Below are 27,052 nucleotides of genomic sequence, written 5' to 3'. Positions count from 1 at the left end.
ATGTTGTTTTTAAAGCAAACATCCTTGTCCGCGCAAGTGGTCGACCGTCGCTGATGCCTGTGCTTGTGCACAGCCGTCAGTATCTAACTTCCCCAGTGTGATGGGTTCTCACACTGAGTCGTACTAATGACCGAAATACAAGTAATACCATCACACTAACTCGTAGTACATCTACACGTTCTTTGACGCTCGAAGACATTCATCAGATGGCCATCTGGTGAACAAGGACATGCATCTTAACGGATCGATGCTGCCAACTTATGCATGACTCGTACTTTTTGAGCCATTATAATCCCAGGATGACATGTGATCTAGAGGCAGCACGATGAAATCATTATCGTACTATTTACCGATTAATGTGTTTTGGATACCAACTTTGCGTTTCCTTGCTATCTAAGATGCGCGTGCTGCAAAACGCACTGTCATTCTCGTTAGAGCTGTATCACGCTCACTGAGCTTGAGCCTATTATCTTCTAGCGATTGACGTCGAATGATTGTTCGACGCTCCACAATCAACTATGGATCGAATTGCCGAATATTCAGTCACTTTGGTTTGAAATGAGGTGCAACTCTGGTTAAGAGGCCTGCCATTTTTTTTTTGATTTTTCTGGATCGGTAGGGCGCTCTACTCATTCTGACCCCGACCGTTTTTAAGTTACGTCGCCATTGTGATTTCGCAACAGCGTTGGATCGTATCTTCCGCTATCTTAAGCGGGAATACGATCTTTTCGCTCACTGTTACTAGGCATTGAGCGTGGGCACCACATTCATAAGCATAGGTCCTACCTTCTGGCAGCGATTGGATCTTTGCCATCGTTTATCACTTGGAGACGAGGTTTCTCGCTCTCCAAACAACAAATCGCTTGATCTAGCTTCTAATTTAAGGCGGAACAGGTAGTTCTTGATGGGACCAAAGCAAGACCCCTGATGAACACAATAAAATGCGTTTGTTGATCAATTGGTTTAGTTCAGCACAACTCACACTCACAAGGCATCGTATATGTTGGGCGTAAGCGTGAATGCCACGCTTGCCCTGCTTCAAATCCAGGAGCTCTGCTTGAGCTCTGGATTCGACATGTGGTGGCTCAAACCTTTGTCTGAGTCGGGTCTTGAAGACTTGATACAAATGGGTCGGGAAGCTTGAGCCCTAAGGCCCAAGATTTTGCACGTCCAGCCAAGTTGGGTATACCGAACTTACTGTTGTCGCATCGTCTTCGATGCTCCGAACCTCAATGACATCGCCTTATTTGACGAACCTTCTTGATAAGGAGTCACCTTCAACTGTGTTGAATTTGAAGGTATCAATCTTCAAGCTTTTGGGTCGACGCACATGCGTCGGCCCACCAACAGCATGTAAATAATGATGTCTCAATAGTTCTAACTGTTGTGCGCCTTGTTAAATCAATAGTTTTGCCTGTTAAGAGCCATGCTGTATCAGGGAACATACATTGCCCTTTCACATTGCAAATTATTTTATAGGAAGGCATATACGAACCTCTACTTAAGAAATGCTGAAGCGGCTTCGTTTTTATAGGCATCGCTGTAATAATCTTTGTCGGCATATTGTGTAACGGGGCACTACCGACTTGTTTTGCTTCAGTACAAGTCCACTTCACACTGCCTCAGTGCGAGTGGTGCCTCACGTCACTTCACGTACACTAGTACGTGCAGAGGAAGGCTCTCTTTAAGAAACTTGCTTTAAAGAGGGTAAAAAGATAACTGTATTTAATTAAGTTTTTCTGTTATATCTATTTAATACTAACTTAATTTTATACTAGTACAAAACTTGAAATAAAAGTCTTATATGTCTCTCTCTTTGCGCGCGTCTAGCGCTGACTGGACCGCAGATCAAGTAGATATAATAGTCTAAGCCTACCAATTAATAAGATTTCCGAATATTACTATGTAAAGCAATATTCTCCAAATATTATCTACCTTTAAGATAATATAATAATTTACAACCTTAAAGTGTTAATTTTATGTAGCGATACACCCCGTAACGACAATCACTCTGACTGTCATTGGATAGAGTAGTCACTATAACACCGCTTAATTAAAAACGATGTTGATTGGTCAAACCATCATTTTCAATTCTATCACATGGTTAACGAGTCCATGCGGTATGCGAATAGTGCGGCGCCTTTGGCTGCGGTACATGCAGCCGCGGGCGACGCATTATTGCCTCTTGCAGCCGGCGTTTCGACTGCCGAAGTATCATCTTCTCCCGCAACACTAGATGTTGCGGGTGCACGTGGTGAGTCACCAGTGGGTGCGACCCCTCATGGGAGGTCGACTACGAATGTAAGTCGGACGAAATGGCCGACTCGGGGAGAAAAGAACAGTCGCCTGATCATTGTCAAGCGGCTGACTATAAACCTTCGAATGAGGAAGCTTAATCGGATAGACGTGCTGGTAGCATTCGCTATAGCATATTTGGTTGCGACAATAAGATAATTCCTCATCGCCAGCACCGACCCCCGTGCCGTCACCCAGACATATTCTGTGCGTGGTGATGACGATGGCGTAAGCCATCGTAATAAAAGTTCTTTTGGTCCCCCAGTTTCAGTGGGTACCACTCAGGGGAGCGAAAACAATTAAATGTCTCATCTTGCCCCTGAGAAGAAGCCTTGGTTTTTGCTCGAACGGCTAATTAGTAGCTTGTCTAGAGAGAGAACTCCTCAAAATATAAATATCCCTTATTTATTGCGACAAAGCTACATAGCCTTGATCCCAGCGCGAAGAAATTCCGCGCTGAGGAAGATTTTCATCTCATTGCTTTTCTTAAGCATCGATGGTATAGTGGCAAACAAGGGAGATAAAATCTCGCTGATGCAAGCCTGGAGTGCGTATAACCGCAATGTCAAAGATATTGGGCGCTAAGCCCGGCTTCAAAGACTTAACGCGATTCGCGTTAAGTTTGAGAAACGAATTCCAACCAGAGCAAGGTTTAAATTGCACCGGTTGTCACGAGAGGCAGGACTTCCATGCCTCACGTCGGGTGATCCCTGTCCATGTTATGCTGACAACACGAAATGATTGAAAGCGGATGTGTACTCCCTTTCTTCGCCCTGGGGAAGGGCTCGCATCTCTATCGAGATGCGCGATGCGATTGACCTTTTTCTAATCGATTCACATGCGCCAGGAGCTCGTGTTTTCCGATGGACCTTCTGATCCATCGGATGGGTCTCGTCGTACTGACGGACGAGGCCCTCAACGTCAACAACCAGCTGGGAACGAGACAGGTGGGTAACCGCGCCAGCAAACAAGATAACTCGTTCGCTACCCCTTCACATCACGGTAATTTTGAAAACATTCCACAAGGAAACGTTGACCACCGTGAGAATCCACCAATGGTTGTGGCGAAGGAGGAAAAATTAGATCCGACCCATTTGTCGGATCTAGAGTCGAAAATCGACAAACTTGATCACTTTCACCATGAGTTGGAGGAAGGATTTGACCACGAGCGCGGTAAGCGTCGCTCGTTGGAGCAGACGGTGCAGGCTCACTATATCGAACGGTTGGAAGACCGATCGAAGAGTGCGTACTCCATGTTGGAGTACGAACGGAAGTATCACGCTCCGTGATGAGCTGTCTTCCGCTCATCGCGGTTTCGAGGATCTTCGGACCCGGCATGAGAATCTCCAGATTCAACATAAAAGTCTAGTTCGTGATCACAAGAATCTTATAGGATTCTTGAAAAAGGTGGTCAGATCACTCTTCGGAAGAAACCGCGAGCTGATGGTACGGGCGGAGCCGACCAACGCAAAACATAGGATGCGAACGCATCCTACGTGGCAATTCTATTGTGTACGCATTGCCTCTGCGATGCAGTACACGAAAAGACCCCAGGAACTTGGGTAGAAGTTTACTGGTACCCACATTAGTTACTACGCGCTTAGGTAAGCTAACCGTAGAGAGTAGTAATAGGTCATTAATTTTGAATCAAAGAACATTTGCTCTTCCATGCTCGTGAGCGTTCCGTTTCTGACAATCCACTGCGTTAGCAATGAAATCCTGTACGAAACGGACTACTGATTCTCGAGCCAGCAGCAATTCCTCTGCTGACTCATTTGTTTTGTCTTTTCGGTGCGCTTTGAGCGCACTGCCATGAGATCTTTCTCATCTTCGATGTCGATTGTATCGACATCGACATCATTCGCGTCGATGGTACCTTCGACGCGTAATGAGCATAGGTTAGAAATGGCTTTGCTCGTGCGAGTCCACCCCGCACCCCCTTAAACTAGAAATTCCCTCTGATTGGGTGGGTATGCGAGGATGGCGTAAGCCATTCACAAAGAACGGTGTATGCGTTGTAGACCCATCCACCGAATTATTGATGGCGAATTCGACCATCGAAAAAAACTCGCTTCAATTCGGCTACGATTGGACGTAACCTCGAAATATCTCTTCAAGGACGCGATTTACGCGTTTCGCCTGACCCATCTGTCTCTGGATGATCAGAAGTTGACATAGTCAATCGTAATCCGAGAGATCAGAACACGGATTGCCAAAACTCCGCCGTGAACCGTTGATCTCTATCGGAAACCAGTTCGCAGGGTAAACCGTTGAGTTTGAATCCCGAGTAGATAAAGACACGGGCATAGCCCGGAGCCGTAAGCAACTTCGTTGCTGCAACAAATGTACCATCTTGCTGAATTTGTCTACAAAAACAAGGATTCCGTTGTTATTGTGATCGTCTTCGGGATATCCGAAGGCGTATTCCATAGATACGGACTGCCAACATTCTACCGGAAGTGGTAGAGGTTAAAGAGGTGCACGGGATGAAGGGCTAGGCTTCACCCATTGACATACCTCGCAAGCACGAATGTACTTGCGCACGAACAGACAATGGCGGGGCTAGTAAAAGTCGCGACTTAACTGTGAGATACGTTTTCTCACGTCCACGATGCCCACCTGTTGGTGCATCGCGACACTCCTACATGATGCGCAATCGCAAATCAATATGACTTGGAACGACGACACGTGGAGTTTCGCCGGCAACGACTGTGTAGTACAGTAAGCCGTTGCGTGTTGTGTATCGACCGGCTGACGATCGATATAAAGCCAGTAAATCTTTAAAAAGGTTTATTGGATGTATTCATCGAATGATCCATCAAACGCAGAAGTTCTTTATCTTATGTGTAGGCTTTCTTTATGTCATCAAACAAGGTGGATGACGGAACACTTGAATTGAGTGTTGCAACGGTGGGATTATTTTCACTGTTGGTATGCGCAACCGGCTCGGAATCGGGTCGGCGTGATAACATATCAGGGACGACATGAAGTCGCCCTGGTTTATATTCCACCTAGAAATGATACTCCGCGAAGAAGGATAGCCGCCTCGTCATTCTTTCGGGAGGTGGGGCTATTTACGGCCGTGCGTAATGACGCATGGTCCGTATATACGATGAACGGTCTATCTCCGAGGAGATACACCCTAAATTTAGCCAGTGCCTATTTCACGGCAAGGATTTCCTTGTCATGCTCTGGGTAATTGCGTTTAGCTGGTTGTAGCTGACGCGATTGGTAAGAGATGACGCGCTCTGTGCCGTCTGTATCGTATTGCATTAACGCACAGCCGATTGCAAAGTCCCTGGCGTCACCACATGGAATGGTCTGTCTTGATCTGCAATCGCCAAGATAGGCGATTGCATCAAGCTTTGCTTGATATCTTCAAAGGAACGCTGACAAATAGCGTTCCATAACCATTTTTCGTCTTTTTTGAAGAGACGCGAGAGATGAACTCTCATCTCGGCATAATTGGGTGAGCGTGTTGACGAGCACTTAAGACTTTTTTATCGCATCGAACAGCTCCTATTTTTTGTCAAGTACTTGTGCAAGTACGCCGCTAGCCCAAGAAACTTTCTAAGTCACTTGACATCGACTGGAACTGGCCAGTCGGTAATTGCCTTGATTTTTACGAAATCAGGGCGCAAGCCGTGTTTTCCGACGATGCACCCAAGAAGTGGTATTTCGCTTGCAGCGAATATGCACTTTTGAGATTTGCGCACAACCTATGCTTTTGCATAAGTGTAAGAATCTGACGTATGTGACTTTTGAGAACTACCACCTCCGTTTCCGTCCATGGCCCCGGCTATGACGAATACATCGCCAAAATAACTCGGTGCGAAATCTCGCTCCGGTTCCAACAGATTTGTTACGCATCTGTTGAATTTTGCAGGGGCGTTACTAAGCCCCTGTGGCATTACTAGCTATTCCCAGAGCATCTCACTGGGGGACAAATTAGGCGGCGACTGCAGACTTTATTTTTAGCGGTTGCTGCTAAATGCGTCCCATCATGGCGATCGTTTAGACCTCGGTTGGAATTAGTAGCTACATTTTTAAACCTTTAATTATAACTGATAATACTGTGGGGACGAAAGTCCCTGCTTTTACTAGAGTGGTCACTGCTTCTTACGGGATGTCCCGTTCACGCATAAGGATCTGATAAAATCCATCCATTAGATCCATAGACAAAGAGATGGTAGACATGCTATCTATTATTACTTATTTTCTAGGTATCAGCATTTGAGCCGGTACCGTTCCAGCATTCAGTTTATTGAAGGCGTGCATCCGCCACCCTCTTGTGGCCTTTCGCACACAGAAGGTCGGAGAGCTATGTGGGCCCTTTTCATGGCCCGCTTTTAATCGATCGATGAAGAATTTATCGATCACAAAAACTTGTTCACGAGGCAGTGACCACTGCTCAATGACACAGCACTTCGAGCCCGGTTTGAGCTCGATCTCATATCGAGTGCCTTTATCTTTAGGCAACTCGTATGGAACTTTTTCAGGGAATACATTCCTTATAAAGGATTTGTCTTAAGTGAATCCCAGGATTGAGTAGTACTCAATCCGAGTCTTCTCATCGAGGACACTTTCGTCCATCGATGAGCTGCTGAGAACCCGTTCATTCTCTGCAAAATTGCCGCTGACCAAATATCGGTTACGTATTCGTTCTCTGTAACGAGCCCACATATCTGCTTGATTCTACCACTATGCAGATCTCTCAAGAACTGCTTGGGTTGTAGGGTTAGTAATTGAGTTATCGCCGAAATTGACTTCGGAGGCGCATACAGATCAAGAGTATAAGCGCCTACTCTTGATCTGTCATTAACCAATATATTTAATGTCTCGGTTTCTTCCTGGAATTTATCCACAGGCTGCCGAGGAATCAATCTTCGGGATGCTGAAGTCTAGTCATTTCCGCATTAACTATTTGAGGAGATTTCTCCACAAGTACGTGGGAATTTATTTCCTCAACGTCTTCCGACTGTGATTGCACTATCACAGTAGGGTCCTCTACGGTCGACTCTCTACTCGACCAACGATTATCGTGTTGTCCCTTTTGAACAACCGGTATATTTCTTGAATATCGCCCGCTAGGCGTACATTCATGTTTCAATCCACTCGACTTATTCGAGTGGTGGACCTTCGGCGCTGCCTGCGCAATCGCACAGCCGCCGGCTGCTGATTCCATAGTGTGATTAGTAACCACACTTTGATCTTGTGCAGTCGTACTAACGACCTTACCACAAGTGGGGCCATCCCACTCACTCGTAGTACATCCTCACGCTCGTGGACGCTCCATAACGTTGATGATATGGCCATCTGATGAACAAGTGGCAGGCATCTTTACGGATCGATGCTGCCAGCTAATTCTTGGCTCATAATTTTTGAGCCAAGGTAAACCTAGGATGACATCAAATTTGTCATTGAAATCCAGTACGATGAAATCATCATCGCACTGTAAATCTCTCAACTTGTAGTGAATTTCACTACGCGTTTCATTACTGTTATCGATGCGCCTGTCGCTAGACGCACCGTCATCCTCGTTGGAGGGATGTCGCGCTCATCATATTTGAGCCTACGAGCCTCTAGCGACTGGCGACGAATAAAGTTATTTGACGGCCCAAAGTCCACTAGTGCTCTAAGTGACAAATTATTTGTCACTTTAAGTTCAAGGTGATGAGTACCTCATCGCCAGGTGCAGAGACGCATAATGATTGTATGTCTGGAGCAACTTTAATCAAGAGATTTGCAAATTCTCTTGAGGTTGCTAGATCAATAAGGCGTTGCGCCCCTACTGACCCCAACCGTTTTTTTGGCGGTCCGCCTCCTGGTTGCGATTTCGCAACAACGTCGGACCCGCGATCGTTGCCATTTTTGGCATTCGGTCCATAATTACGTTCAGTACCTCTCAGTACTGGGCGTGAAGCACTACACTCATGAGCGTGGTGTCCTAACTTTTGACAGCGATTGCGTTTTTGCGAATGCTTATTGTTCGAAAAGTGAGGTATCTCGCTTTCGACGTAAGAGAGGTCCATAGGTTCTGGACCTCCAAGCTCGTGTCGTCTTGAAAGATAATACGATTATATACTAGCTTGAGCCTGTCTCAAGCTGAAGTCCTCCTGTTCTGCAACGGATATTGCTTCTTCAAGCGTATCCAGTTCTAAGCGGAACATGTGGGTCTTTTCGGGACCATCCGTAAAATGCACGAAAACTGTGATTGAGATGTGTTCATGAACTGAATTGTTTGTGATACAACTCGCTAAGAGTCGTATGTGCTGGGCATAAGCGTGAACATCACGCTTGCCTTGCTTGAGTTTCAGAAGCTCTGATCGAGCTCTGAACTCAGCCCTAGGCGGTTTAAACGTCTGTTTGAGATCTTAAGCGGGAGTCTTCGTCGACTCCCCTATACTTATAGATTTCAATCTTTAAGGTTTCGGGACGACGCGTGTGCGTCATCCCAGGTACAGGGGTCTGTACCTGATGCAACCTCATCAGTTCTGCCTGTTGAGGGCCTTGCTGATTTAGCAAGGCTACCTTCTCCTTCGCCTCGTCAAGTTCATGTTGCATCAAGTTGGCGATGGCTGAATGGAGGGCATCGCTGTCCAAACCGGACAGCATGGCCAAAAAAAACATCATTTCCTACGGTCGAACTCATTCGTTCTACCGCACTCCTTTCTATATCACTAAGAAAGGAATAGCTATCACGCGAAACGTGATGCGCATTTCCATCATCATCTAACATGGCATGTATGATGATGGAACTGTGGTCCTTGGACGGACTACAAAGTGCTACCAGGTGTAACGGGGCACTACTGACTTGTATTGCTTCAGTACAAGTCCACTTCGCACTGCTTGAGTGCGAGTGGTGCCTCACGTCACTTCACGTACACTAGTTCGTGCAGAGGAAGACTCTCTTTAAAAACTTGCTATAAAAGAGGGTAATTTAAAAACTGTATTAATATAATTAAGTTCTTCTGTTATATCTATTTGATACTAACTTAATTATATACTAATACAAAAAAAATAATAAAAGTCTTATTTGTCTCTCTTTTGCGCGCGTCCAGCGCTGACTGGACCGCGTAGCAAGTAGATATAATGGTCTAAATCTACCAACGGATAAGCTTTCCAAATATTACTATGTAAATTAATATTATCCAAGTATTGTCTACCTTTTAGATAATATATTAATTAATACCCTTTTAAGTGTTAATTTTATGTAACGAAACACCCCGTTACATATTGCATCAGAAATGCTGACCGAAAAGCTACAATTCGGCGTGTAGGTCCGTGTCGCCCACAGACGACTTTTGTCAGGGCTCGAAAGCTTCCACTCGAATGGATTTTTGAAATGGTGACAATGAACGCAGAGAATTCGGTCCGTTCGACTCACAGAAATCGTGGAGAGTAAAATGTGCTACCAAAAATGTGGCGGAATCATGCAGCACAATAAATTAAGAAATCTTATAATTTAAGTCTGATTTGCATGTACTAAAAGTAAGTATGACAACCAGATTAATATGAGTGATTAAATTGATAGTTAAGTGGCGACAACGAATTATGACGAAAATTTTAATTGAAGCAACTGTCTTACATTTGGAAAATAGTGTCAATCCAGAAAACTTTGTTTTCCTTTTAAGCCAATCACCACCGCGGCATATTGAGATGGATAGCAGCGAAGCATCCGCAAGTAACGTAGGTGACGACAAAGTAGGCGCTGTCGTCCGTGAAACTCTGCCGTTGCGATCCAATCCGGACTCATTAAATATTATCAGCGTCCCAAGCTTATTAGACTCACGAACGCAATTGAAACCCCCCGGTAGTGATGGTATTGATAATGATGCTGCACCACGTTACCTGCCGCGTGAAGACGGATCTGCACAGACCTCGCTAAAGTTTAGTGAAGCCTTTGCCCAGCTGAGAAAAACTTCATCATATGTGGCACCACCATTGCTGGAAAATACGAATTCAGTGCGAGATGCATCCGCTACCGTTTACGTAAACAGAAGGCAGAGGGGAAATCCGATGCTTAAGGCTGTGCGCAATGTGGGCCTCGAATTTCGGGATGGATTGATACCGGACTACGTCATAAGCGAGCATTTCTGCTGTATTCTTTTCCTTAGCGTACGTTATCACTTGCTGCATAATTCGTATCTGGAAGAACGCGTGCAAAGCGTGAGAAAAGACGATCCGACGCGTTATAAAAGTAAAATTGTTCTGTGCTTCGTGGATGTAGACGATAATGAGGTGGCATTGCGGGAGATCAATCGTGTTGCACTTTTCAGCGAATTTACACTAGTACTTGCTTGGAGCTGGCTGGAAGCTGCTCGATACTTGGAGACGATTAAGGCCTACGAGAATAAGTCGGCGACAATTATCAAGGAGAAGGTTGAGGCAGAATTTTTGCCAAAAGCTAACGATGTTCTTACGTCTATTCGATCTGTAAACAAGACGGATGTAATAACACTTCTGTCAACATTTGGAACAGTGAAGGGGCTTATGAATGCATCGATGGAAGAGCTTGCGCTTTGCCCTGGTTTAGGTGCCAAGAAAGTGCGGCAGCTTCTAGAGACTTTTCTTGTGCCGTTTACGAAGCAGTGATAATAACTTTTGAAATTAGTGTCAACAATTACTGCATATGCACTTGCAAACAACTGCTTCAATATAATGCTGCATCATATGGTGTTTTATAGCTGCTCTGCAGCTTTGTCATCTCGCCCACAGTCGAAGCCTATCGATAAGAAACGGTCAATTATACACAGCATCGACAATTTTGGTTATAGACCCAGTAACTAAGATTGTTGATATTTTAAAGTACATATTTTTTGTTTTTCGATTGCCTAGATTTGATGGCCTTCGGGAGAAGAAAAGAATGCCCTGGCATCTAGTTTGAGCATATGGCAGTGAGCACTGTAATACGTGGTTACCTTGCCTTTTCTTATTGATCACACAACGTATGCATGACTTATACGTCCTTGCGGCATTCACTAAAATATCAACGTGAAGACGATATAAACCAATGACAATAAAGTGAGAAAGTTCACTGCATTTAAAGTACAGCTTGCTTTTATAAATTCTTACGCGCGAGGAGAGGGGTTACGTCCGACTGAATCGCTTACTTCAGCAGTAAAACCAACGGCCTCGATGGCCGCCACCAAATCACTATATTGCGCCGAACCCGCGACGTAGGCGGCCCGCTCGTCGAACTCTACAATAGCATCAGTCACGCCAGAAATGTTTTTCAGGGCATTCTCGACAGTTATGCCGCAGTTTTTCATACACGACATGCCCTTCACCTGTATCTTCACGGTCGATGGGTTCGTAAAGCGCCAGGCCCCACGATCCTTAGTTATGTCCTGATCCAAATTCTTATAAAGAAGAAAACCGACACCAAACCCAGCAATTAAAGCCACAAAAAGTCCCGTCTCGTAAATCATAACGACGAGCATGGCAAAGTACGCGATGGTCATCTGAATCATGTACAGAACTGCTAGCAGCGCCTTGCACTGCATCTTGTGAAAGTTGTCGTTAAGGCGGAGTTTGCGTGACGCCAGCAAGTGCCTGCGCACAATCTCCCGTCCTTTTACCAGCGACTCATTTAACAGGGCAATGAGGAAGCATCCAATGAATCCGAACGCATACTTGACACCACTATTAAGCACCCATGGCTGAAAAAGCAGCATTACACATGAACCATGAATTGATGTCTGGAAACCATTGAACATGACAGATCCCTGGCCCGAGCAAAAATCGGAGCTTATTGAGGACGTCCCCGTATCGGAAATTGTGCCGATAGCCGCAATCGCAGTGGAATAGTCTGCCACGAAACTCTGTGCGGCGGGGCTCAAGGTTGTTATATTGGTAGCATCAGAGCACATAGCACCATTGCAAATGACGCTATCCACCAAGTGGCGCGGCTCGGTGTTAACGCTCGAAAGGTACGAGTTCTTGTTACTTTGCGATGCAAAGTAGATCTTCTGGCCGTTCTTCAAACATACGTATACATAGTTTTCCGTAGACACTGCACCTCCGGTAACGGGGTCATTAATACCATCAAAGCACTCGGCGCAGTTATTCGTACACTGCGCATAGGCGTCGGCATCCGTCTGGTTGACGATAAACTCGGCCATGTTCGCAGCCAAGTAGGCGGTGTCAGTTACCTCGAAATTGTACGAGTCAAAGGAGCGCGGGGACATGCCACAAGAGTAAATCCTCTGACCATTTATCATGCTCACGTAATTAGTGTTGTCGTAGCCACTGTCCAGCGTCGACATGCCACACACGGGGCATGTGTAGTCTGTGGTGCTTGCGCTCGTGGAAGCCAAGTCAAGATTCACTTGCAGTTCGCGCAGACCGTGTGGTTGGTGCACCTCATGGTGAAGAATGTGTGCAGACGCTGATGCACCGAGAAATGCGCTGGCAGCGGTGAATAAACGACACATCCCGAAGACAAGCGAATGAAGAGTGGGTCCGGTCCGGCTTGGGAATTCGGGTATTGCAGAAAAAAGGCTGGGTTCTTCTACATACGAACAGGAGGACTTTTACGCATTCAATAGTTTTTGTTTAGTGACTTATGAAAAGTGTTTGTTCAACAATATTTTCTTGCGACTAGACGCAGCATTTTAGCGGATTTTATCTATACCGAGCTCGGCCATATGGAGATGGTTGATGCAAAGTTGCAACTCGATTTCCTTAATAATATTGGCTGTAGGCGTCTCTAGATTTTAAAATACTTGATCCTCTCACACTTTGCACCTATTTATGAAATACACCCTATAATGAACGCTCATTTTAACTGTGACTCTCGTCATGGGAAGAGCCCTCCAGCTATTGGTGTCGCTGATAATGGTCATTGTTCTGCATGCAGCTGCGGATCAAAATCTGTTGAAGACAACGTGCCCGTTGTGCAACATGGACGTAAAGGCTGACATTAATGCCACAATCCTCGGCGATCAGTATGTCTATGCGTGCGAGATGGCTGGCCACATTGACTCGCTGCAGAATAACCCGGTGCGTTTTCAGCTTTCTCCCCTTGTGTACGCAGCGGTTTAATACGTTCGTATTTATTCTGTATAGGCGGCAAATTTAGGTGCACCAAAGAAGGCTGACATTTCTACAGACGAGATCTACAAAGACGCAAAATCCCTCAGATGCCCCGTGTGCGGCAAGGGATACGACCAGCTTACGCACGCAGTTCCATGGATCTCGAAAGGTGCACAGAAGATTTATACATGTTCGGAAGAGCATGCGCAGATCGTGTTTGATAATCCTCTTAGTTTCGTGGCGGCACAGGCCTCGTCGAATGATTTCTGCACCGGTACGGGCTCCGTCATGTTCAACGGCTTTCAGCTTGCCATTGGCGGTGACGCCTCGTGTCTGATGATATTATTTCAGCCCTGGGTGACATCATCCGCCGTCAAATATGCCTTTGCCTTTTTGGGCGTCGTGTTACTGGCCATTTCGCTTGAAGGCTTCGGGGAGCTGCGCGATTATCTGCAGGCGCGGCTGCACAGAGACTATGGCATTGTCTCTAGCCAGACAGACTACGTGTCGGTTTCGACACCACTGGTTGCTAGCGGAAGGCATAGCCATAATATCAACCAGAATTCATTTACGCAGAAAACTGGTCGCGTGCCGGACGCCCAATTAAGCATTATGCGCCGACTGCCGGTCTGGTGCAAGTTGCTGCTCGCCGTTATGTACATGTTGCACCTATGTTTGGGTTACTGGATCATGCTGATCATCATGACTTACGAGACGCTCATGTTTGTGGCGGTCATTGTTGGCGTCGGCCTCGGATTTATCATTTTTAAGAATACTGACGCTGACGAGCTGCGCGGCAGTGTAGACCCTTGCTGCTCTACATAATTACTCGAAACCTTTTCAAGATTGCAAAGATTGCGCACTTTTTCTTTATGTCATTTTAAGTTTAAAACGTATCTTGTGCAATCAATTCGTGACATTGGGTCGGTATGGATGATTCTTGTCTCTTCCAAATTGTCCGCCCATGTATGGCGCTTTGACCTTGAAAACGAGCTCAAGCAGCTCACGCAACAATTTGGCGCCGCCGCCTCCCACGCCGTCGCCTTTCCGCTACCACGTGCGTGAGGGTGACACCCTTACAAGTATTGCGCAAGAGACGCAGACAACGGAGTCGGCGCTGCTGTCGCTTAATCCATTGTTAGGCCGCAAAGTACAACAAGTAAAGCTCTATCCGGGCCAGCTACTCGTTGTCGAGGAAGCGCACGCTGTATCCTTGCCACCTCCTCCCGAGTACATTGATAACGGATGGGGTCAGATGCACCTTGTGCGCGCGGGTGAGACAATGAATGGCATCGCAGCGCTCTACAATACGTCTGAGGAGATATTACGTCAGGATAATCGCCGCTACTTTCCCACGGGCGAACGCAGCTTGCTGTGTCCTGGACAGCTACTACATGTGCGGCTCATAAACACGGGCGCGATGCAGAAAGATGACCCTGCGTCATCCTGCGGTGCGGACGCTAAGGCCTCAGGGCTCAACACCGTGAGCGACGAGGAGGCCACGTACGCGGGCACTTCAGCAGCTTTTGCTCGGTACAAGACGCATTTAGTTTCCTTCGCAGACAGTTTTGAGTCTATCTGCAAGACGTACAATATTCCGTACTCGCACTTTCTACAGATCAATCGTGGTCGATACCCCGTAGGAAAACGAGCAGAGCTCGTGCCAGGCGAGCGTATCATTGTGCCAGATCCCTTGGCAGCACACCAAGTGTCCAGTCGTTGCAACGTCGCTGAGGTTACATTGACTAAGCAAATTCACGTAGTGGAGCCTGGTGACACCCCAGAGGACCTGGCTAAGCGCTATGGCATGACTTACGACGAGATACGCGAATACAACCGCGTATACTTTCCGAAAGGATATCGCGGTGAGATTCGTCCCGGCTACAAACTGGTAGTCAAGCGGCAAGTGGACTCTGGCCCACTGCAGCGGCTACAATGTAGTGGCTATCGCGATTGATCAACACCTAGCCTGCATCCACCAGGCTTGTTTGGTTCAAAATCATAATGTATTAAAGAAAAAAGTATTGCTTGACGTGAGTTGTGTGAAAGAAGCGCTATGGGTTTGTTGACAGGCATGCATAGTTACTGCCTTCGTCATCCATATACTATTGCTTATCTTTCCGCGAGGTTATCTACCTACATGAGAATTGGGCGGCGGCGTAGACGTGTGCGCTGAGCAACGTCGGACGAAGCCGGAGTAAACACAAGTGATCCAATTGTTGTATCACTTAATGCGTCCGAACTTGGCGTGGCAGTATTGTCCGCCATATACGTCTTCGACGGTACATTGTTGCCAATAGAAACATTATCAGATACAGCCACCATCTTGGGAGACTCTTCGTACTCGTAAGCCCCATCCATTTCATCCTCGTTATGTTGTAGCATTTCAATGGCCATCTTTCTATTCAATTCGACGCTTTGTGTAGACTTCGAATTTTCTGCTTCAGTTTCCATCGAAGTATCTGCGTTCGAGTTATTTTCTTCATCTGAGCTGTCACTAGATAAAAGAACCACCTCCTCAGACTCATTAATGTCAACTCGTCGCTGCCACCGCTTTGGTCGATTCTGTTGTCGAGCAACCCGTCGAAGTTTGCGGTGACGAAACAAATAATACATCACCACAGCTACCAATCCCAGGAACACGAGGGAGAGCAAACTAATCTGCGTCAAATCTGATCGAGGAAACGCATGTATAAGAATATTCTCACTCTTGATTGCATCAGCCGCAGCTGCAGAGTTAGATGTGGTGCTACATTGTTCCACCAATGCATTCTGCTGAGCCGTTTGAATGTCGTCAGATGTCTCACTACTTTTCATCCAAATCATTTCGACCTCCGCTATTTTGCGCAGTTCTCTTTCGACCCAGGTGCGATCGGTGTCCTCATGAAGCAAGGCTTTTTCAATATTTTCAAGCTCAAGAATTTCGTTGACTTTTATCCTTTTCTCCGTTGCTAAAGTATTTAAATCGCTAAAAATCAATGCGTCTCCTGGCTGAACATTATCGATCATACTTGCGTCTCGAAACGATATGTCTTCTTTTACTGCTCCAGCATAATTACTGCGCTTACGAGATGATCCAATTTCATGACCATTTCTCGACAAAACATTAATTTCAACTTCCAGAGAGGCGTCAGTAACAGTCTGCTCGATTTTTGCCTTCACATTTGAATTTTCTGCTGGCGCCTGGATTCCAGGATGATAAGCGAAAAAGGTCATTTCATCGATCGAAACGTGTTTTGTAATTGCTTCATCAGCCTCGATTTGCCTACTTTCCATATCGTTATTCGATTCTAATCCAGCCGATGCAGTGTCAACATGTGTCGCAACAAAAGGTTCCTGGTCGAGCTTCTTCCCGTCGCTTTTAATATTGATTATGTCGGAAATGTTGTCCATCTTCATCAACACGTTTGCCCCTGTTTGGGTGCGTTTTAAGTCCGCCACAATAGAGACAGAATCGGCCAAAACTTTCGTCACATGATCATTGTCTTCCTTGCCAGCCATCAATTCCTTGCTTGCGAGCTCCAGCTCAAAAGACACAATATTCACCTCTGCAGACTCCGTAGGGTCTTGGCCTTTGTACTTGCTAGTGCGGCCAACTATTTCGCCAACCTCTAACACACTTGTCTGAATTCTCGCTGGAAGCTCGTCGGGCAGCTGGGCCATATCCGTAGAAAGCTGAGCTCGCACTTCGATAATGTGCTCACTTGCCAGTGGCGCAACAGTCGGCAAGTAATCCTCTGAAGGACCGGTGGCCATGATGCCTTTTCTTACGCTTTTATAGTCTTCTTGTATCACGTTCTCGTCGAAAAAGGGCAGCTGTTGAGGTTTATCAACTTGGACTTCTAAATCTTCAAGTTCAAAAACTGATTTCGGATTGCTATCGTCTTTGGCCTCTCGGCATTGATCAGCAATGCGCTCGTCCCGTAGCCCATCTTTGTCATCGGTATAGGGGACATTTTCCGCTGGCTTTACATCCAGACCCATTTCGTGCTGTGTTAAAGCACGATTCGGCGCTACTAATGGATGAAGATGGGTGGTGCTAACCATTCCAAATTGATACTCTACCGTCGCTACGCCTTCCTCTTCAATTTGCCGTATCATTTGCTGATATTGATGAAGCGCACGCTCTATACTTTCGCCATATTGATCTTCTAGCTGATTGAAGCGATACTCAATTGCTTTAAGAGCAGCATTCTTAAATCTGGTTACGCTTCCGAGTGCGAAATCTCGAGTTTCCGCGAGAATTGCATTGGTTTCAACCGCGATCGCAACTCGTCGCTTCTCAAAGCGTTTGACATCCTGCAAAGCTTGAGACGCGTGAACAATTAATTCTTTGCCTAAATTAATAATTGCTGCGCGATTTGTCTCTAGAGCTGTGAAAATTTCGTCGCTTGGTGGTGCATGACTTCCAGTAAACTTTAGCGGAGCCCATTCGGATAAGAGCTCTATCATCGACTGCGTCCACATCTCAGTCTGCATCAAAGTCTCTTTAAAAAACACACCAGTTCCCATTTCCGAAACGCGCACTTGATCGAATAGCTTACTTCCTCCACTCAGTATCGATTTATAAATACTTTGAATATGCGGCTGTATTTGTTTCATCAACACGTTTAAAGCGTCGACACGAGCCAAAATAGCTGAAAGCAATTGTTGCGAGATGCCTTGTATACATGCGATTATGTGGAGCCTTGATCGTAGCTTTACACTAACTGTCATGTTTATTGCACGAGCAGCAGCTATTAATTGCTCATTCTGCAGTAGCGCTATATACGTCGTATGTATCACTTTAATTACCTGCTTTGAAATAGGTGTTGATTCTTTCAGTATCTCTTTAAGCAGCACACTTAGCAACTCATTTACTTTAAAAAAGGCAATATTAATTGAAGACGCAGCCGAGGACATCGGAAAGACTTGAAAGACTGCAATTCCTTCAGCGACGGGGATAGCTATACATCCAAAGATTAAAGTAAGCGCAGTGGTAGACCATCGACGATTCTTTCTCTTTTTCGATAATGTCACTTTCAAAGTATGATCTTGACCTAACTTTGACACAAATATACCATCATTCTTCGCAAATGCCACCTTATTGTCCGCATCCGGTTGTGACAATGATAGATAAAATTCATCATTTTGCTCACCGACACGAGCAGTGCTTGCGATAAATCGCTTGTAGTCCATCGATTGAAATTCACCGTGTTGGAAGTATTCGCTGTCTTGAACACCATAACGCCTTTCTAATATTCGCATCGCGTTTAATGCGGTTGTGGTCTGCTGGCGCTTCGTTGACATGTCAGGCACCGACATCTGTCCGTTCTGTCGACTCTGACCCATTTTGAAGTTATAGAAATTCGCTGTCTGAATTCTTTCAGCTCGTCTTGGCAGCACTGCGGAGCTACTGAGAAGATGTATTGCATTTCTTTTACACAATTAAAAATTTCATGTCACAATATTAGCCAATGAAGTCACACTTTATCAAGCATTTCTCAAATTAATAAGGATAACTTATTAATTGCCTTCTCTTCTGCAAAATGAAACTCAGTTTCTTACAAAAGAGACCAAATTCTGTCGCGAATTCTCATTAACAATTAAATTTCAAGATCATGCACACGACGGTTTTAATGGCAGGCTTCTTAGTGTTACTATTTAAAATGGACCGCAAGGCTTTGGCGTGGGATAAAGAATATGATCGAGACGAAGTAGAGGGGGATGACGATGATTCTTTTGACTTCGTGACAAGCAAGGTACAGTCACGAAAATATTATCGTTCTTGATTTATCGTAACGGCCGATCCTCTATCTTTTTTGTAGCTAGAATTTATCAAGAATGAAGATATTGTGGAGGTTGAATGCGATAGTCAGCAGTGTGCGGCCAATGCGGCGAACGGCGTGCCGTCCGTCTTTGTCCGAGGCCTTGTGACGACCAAGCCCAAGCCGAAGCTTATTCTGCAGGAGCACGCGAGAGCCGCCACAAATATTGAAAAACAATTTAAAGGCGAAACACTAGGCTATGTGACGCCGTGGAACAACCGCGGCTATGAGTGGGCAAAAAAATTCCGCGCCAAACTCACGTATATCTCCCCCGTGTGGTTGCAGGTTCGTGAGGATACCCACCGCGCCCCGATCATCACAGGATTGCACGATATCGATCGCCAGTGGATGCGGGATATCAGAGACGAAATCAAAGGGAATATAGTGCCAGCTATCGTACCTCGCATTGTCTACGAGCGTAATCGGCTCAGTTCAGAGGATGTTTCGGTGATTATCGACGACATTTTAGCGTTAATGGACGAGCACGACTTTGATGGAATAGTGTTTGAAATTCCAGTAATGGCAGGGACAGTGGATATGCTGCAGCAGATAGCTCGCGCTTGCCAAAATGCAGACAAGTTGTTAATTCTTGTATTATCCAGAAGTTCAAAGGAGGTACGCGATGTTACTATTTAATGTTTCTTAACTAATTTGATGATCCTTTTAGGGAGAATTGTCTGTGAAACACAACATTTTTGCTGATTTGGCACCGTTAGTACACCGTTTTTCTTTAAATGCATACGACTATAGTGCACCAGGGCCGACTGCACCGTATTTGTGGCTCAAAAAGACATTGGAAACGATGTTACCAATAGAACGTCAAAAAGTTTTGATGGGACTTCCGTTTTACGGCTACGACAATTCTGGTAAGCAACGAGGACAAATGGTCAAATCATCCATCTACAAAGCAAAGTATGTCCAATACAGAATCAATAACAGGGAGCACGTACATACAATCGATAAGTGACAACGATGTCTCAAATATACAATGGAACGCAGAAACACACGTGCGAAGCTTTATTGCTTGCTAACCAATAATCCCATTAGCACAAGATTAAATTCTCATACTTGATGCTTTAGGAATGTCAACACGCATATACAGCAACCAAATCGGGCGGGCATCATGAAGTTTTCTACCCGTGTCTCCAATTTTTGCAGGATCGATTGCAGCTTTTTGAGGAATATCACGTGGGTGCCGCAATCTGGGAGCTTGGACAAGGTACTCTAATAAACTATGACACATTTTCGAACACGCCATTAACGCAAAAGTGCAGGTCTTGACTTCTTTTACGATCTACTTTAAGGACCAACGTAATCTGCATTTATTCATCTAAATAGTTATGATTGTCAATTTACTATCTACCGATGGACCGTTGGCAGCTACGTATTCGCGATGTCATTTGTTGCATCGGGCCAATTAAAGTTTATCTTTACGACTCTCATCCACGAAATCTTTCAGGACCTCGCGCACGTCTGCCAAAGAGTCTACAGCAAACGAACTCACGTGACGGCCTCCACTGTGCTGGACATCAGAGCCGACTATAACGGCAAATGTCGCTACTTTGTCCGCCAAATCAACAGGTATCTTTTGCAAGCGACTAAACGCTACTTTATTGTCATCATCGAGAAATTCGTCAACATTAAAATTATCGTCGTCGTCAGTTGAGTACTCTTCGTGTCCGCGCACTGCTGCGGCTGCTGCCCGTATCAATTGGTCATTACGATGACGCTTTTCCAAATTTTCCTGCAAATTTAGCGGCAAACCTGAATCATCGGAGACGCCACACTTCTCTCGAAGTCGTGGCATTCGAGACTTTGCCTTAGAAACGTGGGCAGCCGAAGGCACAGGTAATGCATGAAGTTGCGAAAGCGCGAACTTATTCTTCGCATCAGTATTTTCACGAGTTCGTTCAGTAGCCGCTTGTATCTCTTCATTTCGTTTCCTCACATCGTGGCGCTCGTTGGATTCCGCCACCAAGGCATTTAATGTCTGAAACATCTGGTCATCTTTTACGTCGTCACACACACACAAAACAAAGTCAACCGCGTGGCCATTCTTCTTTGTAATTTGGTCTGAAAGTGACAAGTGCTTCAGAATCCCTTCTAAGACTCGACTCTTGGTGCATCCTTCGTGCTCCACACTAACCGACATATGCCCTTGATATACTTCCAAGGCTGTGCCAATAAGCTGCCGCTCTAAGATGATCTGTATATCCTTCGCTTGCCAACTTCCAAAATGCGGATCGGCATCACCGAAGTGCCACGTCAACGAACTTTCCTTGTCTTCAATATAGCTTCCGGGAGTTCGATCAGTAAATAGTAACATCGTAGGGAGCACCAAGTCTTTCCATGACATATCATCGCCATCAAGCAGATTGTCGATTGGTGCTATGCTGTTCGCGATGGTTAAGTCATCTCCTGCATCAGAAGACCCCCGAATTGACGTTTGCTGCGAATACGCTGGTAGACTACCCATGCTCATGTGCATCATGCTGTGAACATCACCCGAGTACGAGATATCCAAATTATCGTCACTAATACTTCCCGCTCCCATAACCGTTGCGCTGCTTCCACCTGCCCGAGCAGTTGCGACATCATACTGAAATTTGCTCATCGTCTTCCAGTGCTCCCGTGCATTGCTCAAATTCATTCGATAGAAAAACCCGTCCTCGGCAGCAACACCGACCCGCACACCGTTAAGCCACGTCTCAAGAAACTTTCGCTCACGACCACTGACAATGAATACCGTATTACGCTCATCAGTGCTAAGCGCATCGAGAATGGCCTTAAAATTCGGCCCTACTGCGGCAAGCGGAAGAAGAGAATGCTGAGGTATCAAGGCCCGATCATAATCTAAGATAATAACACGATTTTTTGCACTCCGATATGCTTGTACGATGGTTTGCTTGTCAAGTTTTGGTAGTTGTGTAGACGACTTGCGTTTTTTCTCGACTGCTTCACTCAGCTCGTCCAAAAATTGCTTTCCCCACGCCGAAGCTGTATTGGACGAAACATAGCGATAAAGCTTCTGTTGACGGATTTCTCGCTCGGTTCTACACATGCTCAAGGCTTGATGAATACTATGAGCAACGTCTTCAACATTCCATGGATTTACGACTATAGCACCACTGAGCGACTGAGAACAGCCTGCGAATTCGCTTACAATCAGCACACCTGGTCCTCCAGTTTTACCTTCCCAATCTGAAAGCACAAACGATGACGATTGACGTGGCGATGATATCGGCGACAATACTGCCCCTTCTGTCTGTCCTTCTTGAGCTGTCTTAATTTTTAGATTGCGTCCTAGCTTTCCCGCCAGAGTTTCGCCGCTGTCATTCTCGAAACGATTACTCTTAGCTGTGACGCGAACAGCTTTATCCCTTTCATCCTTATTGCGCATAAAATGTTGCTGGCATACAATAAACTCGTGTGATACAAGATTCATTCCATCTCGTGTTGATGTGACAAGGCAAACGTCAGCTAGATCATACAAAGCACACAATTCATCATGCGATGTCGCATGCTGCTGAATAAAATGAATTGGGGCATAATCGAGAGTGCCAAAGACGCCGTTTATGCGCCCGACAATCTGATTCACTTGAGTCACAATATTATGGTAGCTATGCGAGCTCATCTCAAGCTGATGGCATGAATCATAGCCAATATTGCTCTTTCCGCTTGCAATCGGACTAGCTGCAGTAGTTGGAGACTCGGACACTCCCTTCATTGGACTACCACTTCCAGCCGACGAATCAACTGCCTTCACAATTGGAAATGACGAAGTTCGACGAAGAGCTGCATTCTGATCCTTGGTGGCGCTTTTAGCACCAGATCGTTTAATATTTTCGCCTGCAGCATTCATACTAATGGATGTACTTTCAACTACTCCAGAGCGCGATGAGATGCCAATTTGCACAAGAACGACATTGTGTTGCCACTCTGGAAAACGGTCAAGTAGCATTTCCATTGCTAGCATTTTATGCGGAATACCCTTAATATTGTCCAGCCGATCAATTCCCAAAATGATACGTTTGCCACCAAATTTTTCGTGCAGCTCGTTCACTCGGTTGATTGTTGTTACGCTGGACGCTGTGCGGGCAAACGGTTCCAAATTAATCCCAATTGGAAATACACCAATCGACGTAAAGTGGTCGCGGTCAGGAAGTATGCTTCGAATTCCCTTGTGCGAACATTCAACTTCTAGCAATCGATGACATGTCGAGAGAAAATGACGCTCGTAGTCGAATGTTTGAAACCCGACAAGATCTGCTTGTAGGACACCTGAAAGTAATTGAGATCGAACTGGCAGACGACAGTATACGTCGGAGGCTGGAAATGGCGTATGCAAGAACCATCCAATCCGACAGGGTGGAATGCGTTCACGCAGTAGTGATGGCAGCAGCATAAGGTGATGGTCGTGCACCCACACGGAATCTCCTTCTTTGTAAATTTCAGCGATAGCATCAGCAAAGCTTTCATTCGCTGACTCGTAAGCTCGCCAGTCCTGTTTATTAAATCTCTTGGTAGAATGAAAGCTCGAGCTGCTGCACGTTGTGGAGGTAAAGGAGATAGGCTCTGACACGTAATGAAAGAGCGACCATAGAACTTCAGACGAAAAGCTTGTGTGTCTGGAAGCCACTTCAGAGGATAAAAAGACTGGCAGACAATTGTGCTGCAGTAGCAAGCGACGCACGGCCTCATGATCGCTCTTAGGAATGTGCTGACCTACCCAACCCACCCACAAAAAATCCAAATCGGTCCGAACGCCCGTGAGACACATTAGTTTATCTAGACCACCAGTGGTCTTTGTGACCTTCCAGCGCCCAGTCTGCGGTTGACGTTCCAGCAACACCGGCAAGTTGTTAGACACGACAATAAGCTGGTTGCCGGTGGTGTCTAGTGGCTTATCCGTCGAGTCCTCGTCGCTATCCTCCTCCTGCTCGGCTCGGAGCTGAACAAGTTGCAGCTGCAACATCTGGATGCTGGCCAGAATCTCTTGCTCCTCAAGCGAAAGCGTGTCGAGGCGACTCAATTCAAAGTCCGTGGAGGCGCGTTGCGATACGAAGAAATCGTTGCGGGGCGACATGGCACCACTAATAGGCGGCGATGCGGCCACTACGTGCAAAGCGGTGTGTTCTTCTTCCATACCGTGATTAGGGAATGAGTGAACTTCAATCGGCCACCACCAAGTTGCGCAAGTAAAATCTAGTGATGTCTTACGACAGTTTGAGATATTGGCTACACTATGCGAGACACTAGTAAGAAGTTGCTCAGCCTTTTCTACGAATCAGTAATATCATAATGTTTATAATTTCATTCAGAATATGGGACGCCCTAAATTTACTTCCAAATAATTGGATTTAACCCGATCAGCAGAAGCCATTTCGACAAATCAGCGAGACATTAGAGTTTGGACCTTCATTGTAACTTGGTGTACCATTACATAAAAATTATTTTCTGTAAGAGAAAAGAATAGAAAAGAATAAAAGTAGGCCACGCTATATGTTTGGTGATTGTACCCCCCCCCGATCCATAGCCAATCAGAACGCTTAAAAGTATAAATCACCTGTAACGGGGAACTGCCGAATTGTACTGCTCCAGTACAAGTCCACTTCGCACTGCTTCAGTGCGAGTGGTGCCTCACGTCAGTTCACGTTCATTAGAGTGCAGAGGAAGACTCTCTTTTAAGACACTTGCTTTAATGAGGTTTAATAGTAAACCGGATTTAATATAGTTAAGTTCTTCTGTTTATATCTATTTAATACTAACTAATTATAAACTAATACAAAACATGTTATAGAGTCTTATCTGTCTCTCTCTTTTGCACGCGTCCAGTGCTGACTGGACCGCGGAGTAAGTTCACTCTGACTGTCTTTGATTAGAGTAGTTACAATAAGACACCTTAATTGAAAACGATGCTGATTGGTTAGAACCATCATATTCAATTCTATCGCATGGCTAACGAGTTCATGCCGTATGCGAATAGTGGGGCGCCTTCGGCTGCGGTACATGCAGCCGCGGGCAACGCATTCTTGTCTCTTGCGGCAGACGTTTCGTCTGCCGTAGTAGCATCTTCATTCGCGACACTAGATGTTGCGGGTGCACGTGGTGAGTCACCAGTGAGTGCAACCCCTCATGGTAGCTCGACTACGAATGCGAGTCAGATGAAATGGCAGACTCGGAGAGAACAGAACAGTCGCCTGATCATCTAGGGCGGCTGGCTATGAGCCTTCGAATGAGGGGGCTTAATCGGATAGACGTGCTGGTAGCATCCGCTATAGCATGTTCGCTTGCGACGATGAGGATAATTCCTCATCGCCAGCACCGACTCCCGTGCCGTCACCCAGACATATTCTGTGCGTGGTGATGACGATGGCATAAGCCATCGTAATAAAAGTTTTATTGGTGCTTCAGTTTCAGTGGGTACCACTCAGGGGAGCGAAAACAATTAAATGTCGCGTCTTGACCCTGAGAAGAAGCCTTGGCTTTTGCCCGAGCGGCTAATTAGTAGCTTGTCTGGAGAGACAACTCCTCACAATAAATATCCCTTATTTATTGCAACAAAGCTACATGGCCTTGATCCCAGCGCGAAGAACTATCGCGCTGAGAAAGATTTTACCTCGATGCTTTTCTTAAGCATCGATGGTATAGTGGCAAACAAGGGAGATAAAATCTCGCTGATGCAAGCCTGGAGTGCGTATAACCGCAATGTCAAAGACATTGGACGCGAAGCCTGGCTTCTAAGACTAAACGCGGGTCGCGTTAAGTTTGAGAAACGAATTCCAACCGGCGCAAGGTTTAATGTGCATCGGTTGTCACGTGAGGCAGGACTTCCATGCCTCACGTCGGGTGATCCCTGTCCATGTTATGTTGACAGCACGAAATGATTGAAAGCGGATGTGTACTCCCTTTCTTCGCCCTGGGGAAGGGCTCGCATCTCTATCGAGATGCGCGATGCGATTGACCTTTTTCTAATCGATTCACATGCGCCAGGAGCTCGTGTTTTCCGATGGACCTTCTGATCCATCGGATGGGTCTCGTCGTACTGACGGACGAGGCCCTCAACGTCAACAACCAGCTGGGAACGAGACAGGTGGGTAACCGCGCCAGCAAACAAGATAACTCGTTCGCTACCCCTTCACATCACAGTAATTTTGAATACATTCCACAAGGAAACGTTGACCACCGTTGGAGTCCACCAATGATTGTGGCGGAGGAGGGAAAATTAGATCTGACCCATGTGTCGGATCTAGAATCGAAAATCGACAAACTCGATAACTTTCTCCATGAGTTGGAGAAAGGACTTGATCACGAGCGCGGTAAGCGTCGCTCGTTGGGGAGACGGTGCAGGCTCACTATATCGAACGGTTGGAAGACCGTTCGAAGAGTGCGTACTCCATATAAGAGTACGAACGGAAGTATCACGCTCTTCATGATGAGCTGTCTTCCGCTCATCGCGGTTTCGAGAATCTTCGGACCCGGCATGTAAATCTCCAGATTCAACATGATAGTCTAGTTGATCACAAGAATCTTTTAGGGATTCTTAAAAGGGTGGTCAGATCCGTTCTCGGAAAAACCGCGTACTGATGGTACGGGCGGAGCCGACCAACGTAAAACGTGGGTAGTACTTACTGGTACTGAAATTAGTGACTACACGCTTTGGTAAGTTTACCATAGAGTAGTACTTGGTCAATAATTTTAAATGAAAAACATTTGCTCTTCCATGTTTGTCTGCGTTCTGTTCCTGACGGTCCACTGCGTTAGCAATGGAATCTTGTACGAAACGGACTACTGATTCTCGAGCCTGCAGCAACTCCTCTGCTGACTCATTTGTTTTGTCTTTTCAGTGCGCTTTGTGCGCACTGCCATGAGATCTTTCTCATATTCAATGTCGATTGCATCGACATCGACAT

At 45.9% G+C, this 27,052-nt stretch overlaps 7 protein-coding genes across 7 annotated transcripts; 3 read left to right on the top strand and 4 right to left on the bottom strand.

Moving 5' to 3' along the window:
* Window positions 1-9,849: 9,849 nt before the first annotated feature.
* On the top strand, window positions 9,850-12,700 carry CCR75_005344 (uncharacterized protein; the record flags this gene model as incomplete). Its single annotated transcript, XM_067963425.1, has 2 exons — window positions 9,850-10,396; window positions 10,526-12,700. The coding sequence occupies 2 exons, from the start codon at window positions 9,850-9,852 to the stop codon at window positions 10,888-10,890; spliced, it is 912 nt and encodes a 303-aa protein (XP_067816587.1). The 3' UTR covers window positions 10,891-12,700.
* Window positions 11,635-12,731, bottom strand: CCR75_005345 (uncharacterized protein; the record flags this gene model as incomplete). The annotated part of the gene is made up of 2 exons (XM_067963426.1): window positions 11,635-11,645; window positions 11,675-12,731. The coding sequence occupies 2 exons, from the start codon at window positions 12,729-12,731 to the stop codon at window positions 11,635-11,637; spliced, it is 1,068 nt and encodes a 355-aa protein (XP_067817037.1).
* Window positions 12,732-12,995: 264 nt separating this feature from the next.
* On the top strand, window positions 12,996-16,757 carry CCR75_005346 (uncharacterized protein). The gene is made up of 2 exons (XM_067963427.1): window positions 12,996-13,299; window positions 13,366-16,757. Exons 1-2 carry the CDS (start codon window positions 13,099-13,101, stop codon window positions 14,155-14,157), a joined length of 993 nt encoding a protein of 330 aa, XP_067816584.1. The 5' UTR covers window positions 12,996-13,098; the 3' UTR covers window positions 14,158-16,757.
* Window positions 15,469-18,663, bottom strand: CCR75_005347 (uncharacterized protein; the record flags this gene model as incomplete). The annotated part of the gene is made up of 1 exon (XM_067963428.1): window positions 15,469-18,663. One exon carries the CDS (start codon window positions 18,661-18,663, stop codon window positions 15,469-15,471), a length of 3,195 nt encoding a protein of 1,064 aa, XP_067816583.1.
* Window positions 18,664-18,923: 260 nt separating this feature from the next.
* CCR75_005348 (uncharacterized protein) lies at window positions 18,924-20,420 on the top strand (the record flags this gene model as incomplete). Its single annotated transcript, XM_067963429.1, has 5 exons — window positions 18,924-19,073; window positions 19,140-19,754; window positions 19,807-19,982; window positions 20,053-20,146; window positions 20,220-20,420. Exons 1-5 carry the CDS (start codon window positions 18,933-18,935, stop codon window positions 20,418-20,420), a joined length of 1,227 nt encoding a protein of 408 aa, XP_067817036.1. The 5' UTR covers window positions 18,924-18,932.
* CCR75_005349 (uncharacterized protein) lies at window positions 20,032-20,397 on the bottom strand (the record flags this gene model as incomplete). The annotated part of the gene is made up of 2 exons (XM_067963430.1): window positions 20,032-20,039; window positions 20,208-20,397. 2 exons carry the CDS (start codon window positions 20,395-20,397, stop codon window positions 20,032-20,034), a joined length of 198 nt encoding a protein of 65 aa, XP_067817035.1.
* A 136-nt stretch (window positions 20,421-20,556) lies between the features above and the next one.
* CCR75_005350 (uncharacterized protein) lies at window positions 20,557-24,285 on the bottom strand (the record flags this gene model as incomplete). Its single annotated transcript, XM_067963431.1, has 1 exon — window positions 20,557-24,285. The coding sequence occupies one exon, from the start codon at window positions 24,283-24,285 to the stop codon at window positions 20,557-20,559; it is 3,729 nt and encodes a 1,242-aa protein (XP_067816374.1).
* Between the last annotated feature and the right edge of the window lie 2,767 nt (window positions 24,286-27,052).

This window comes from Bremia lactucae, linkage group LG4 (genome assembly GCF_004359215.1).
Source record: "Bremia lactucae strain SF5 linkage group LG4, whole genome shotgun sequence".
NCBI classification, from domain to species: Eukaryota; Oomycota; class Peronosporomycetes; order Peronosporales; family Peronosporaceae; genus Bremia; species Bremia lactucae.
Note: the sequence above shows the minus strand (reverse complement) of the source record. Positions and strands in the feature narration are given on the sequence as shown.

What these genes read in the sequence shown, in the direction of transcription:
- CCR75_005346 (XM_067963427.1), top strand. Translation starts at nt 13,099, where the DNA reads ATGGGAAGAGCCCTCCAGCTATTGGTGTCGCTGATAATGGTCATTGTT. An exon ending in ACTCGCTGCAGAATAACCCG is followed by an intron (nt 13,300 to 13,365) that starts GTGCGTTTTCAG and finishes TATTCTGTATAG; the next exon opens with GCGGCAAATTTAGGTGCACC.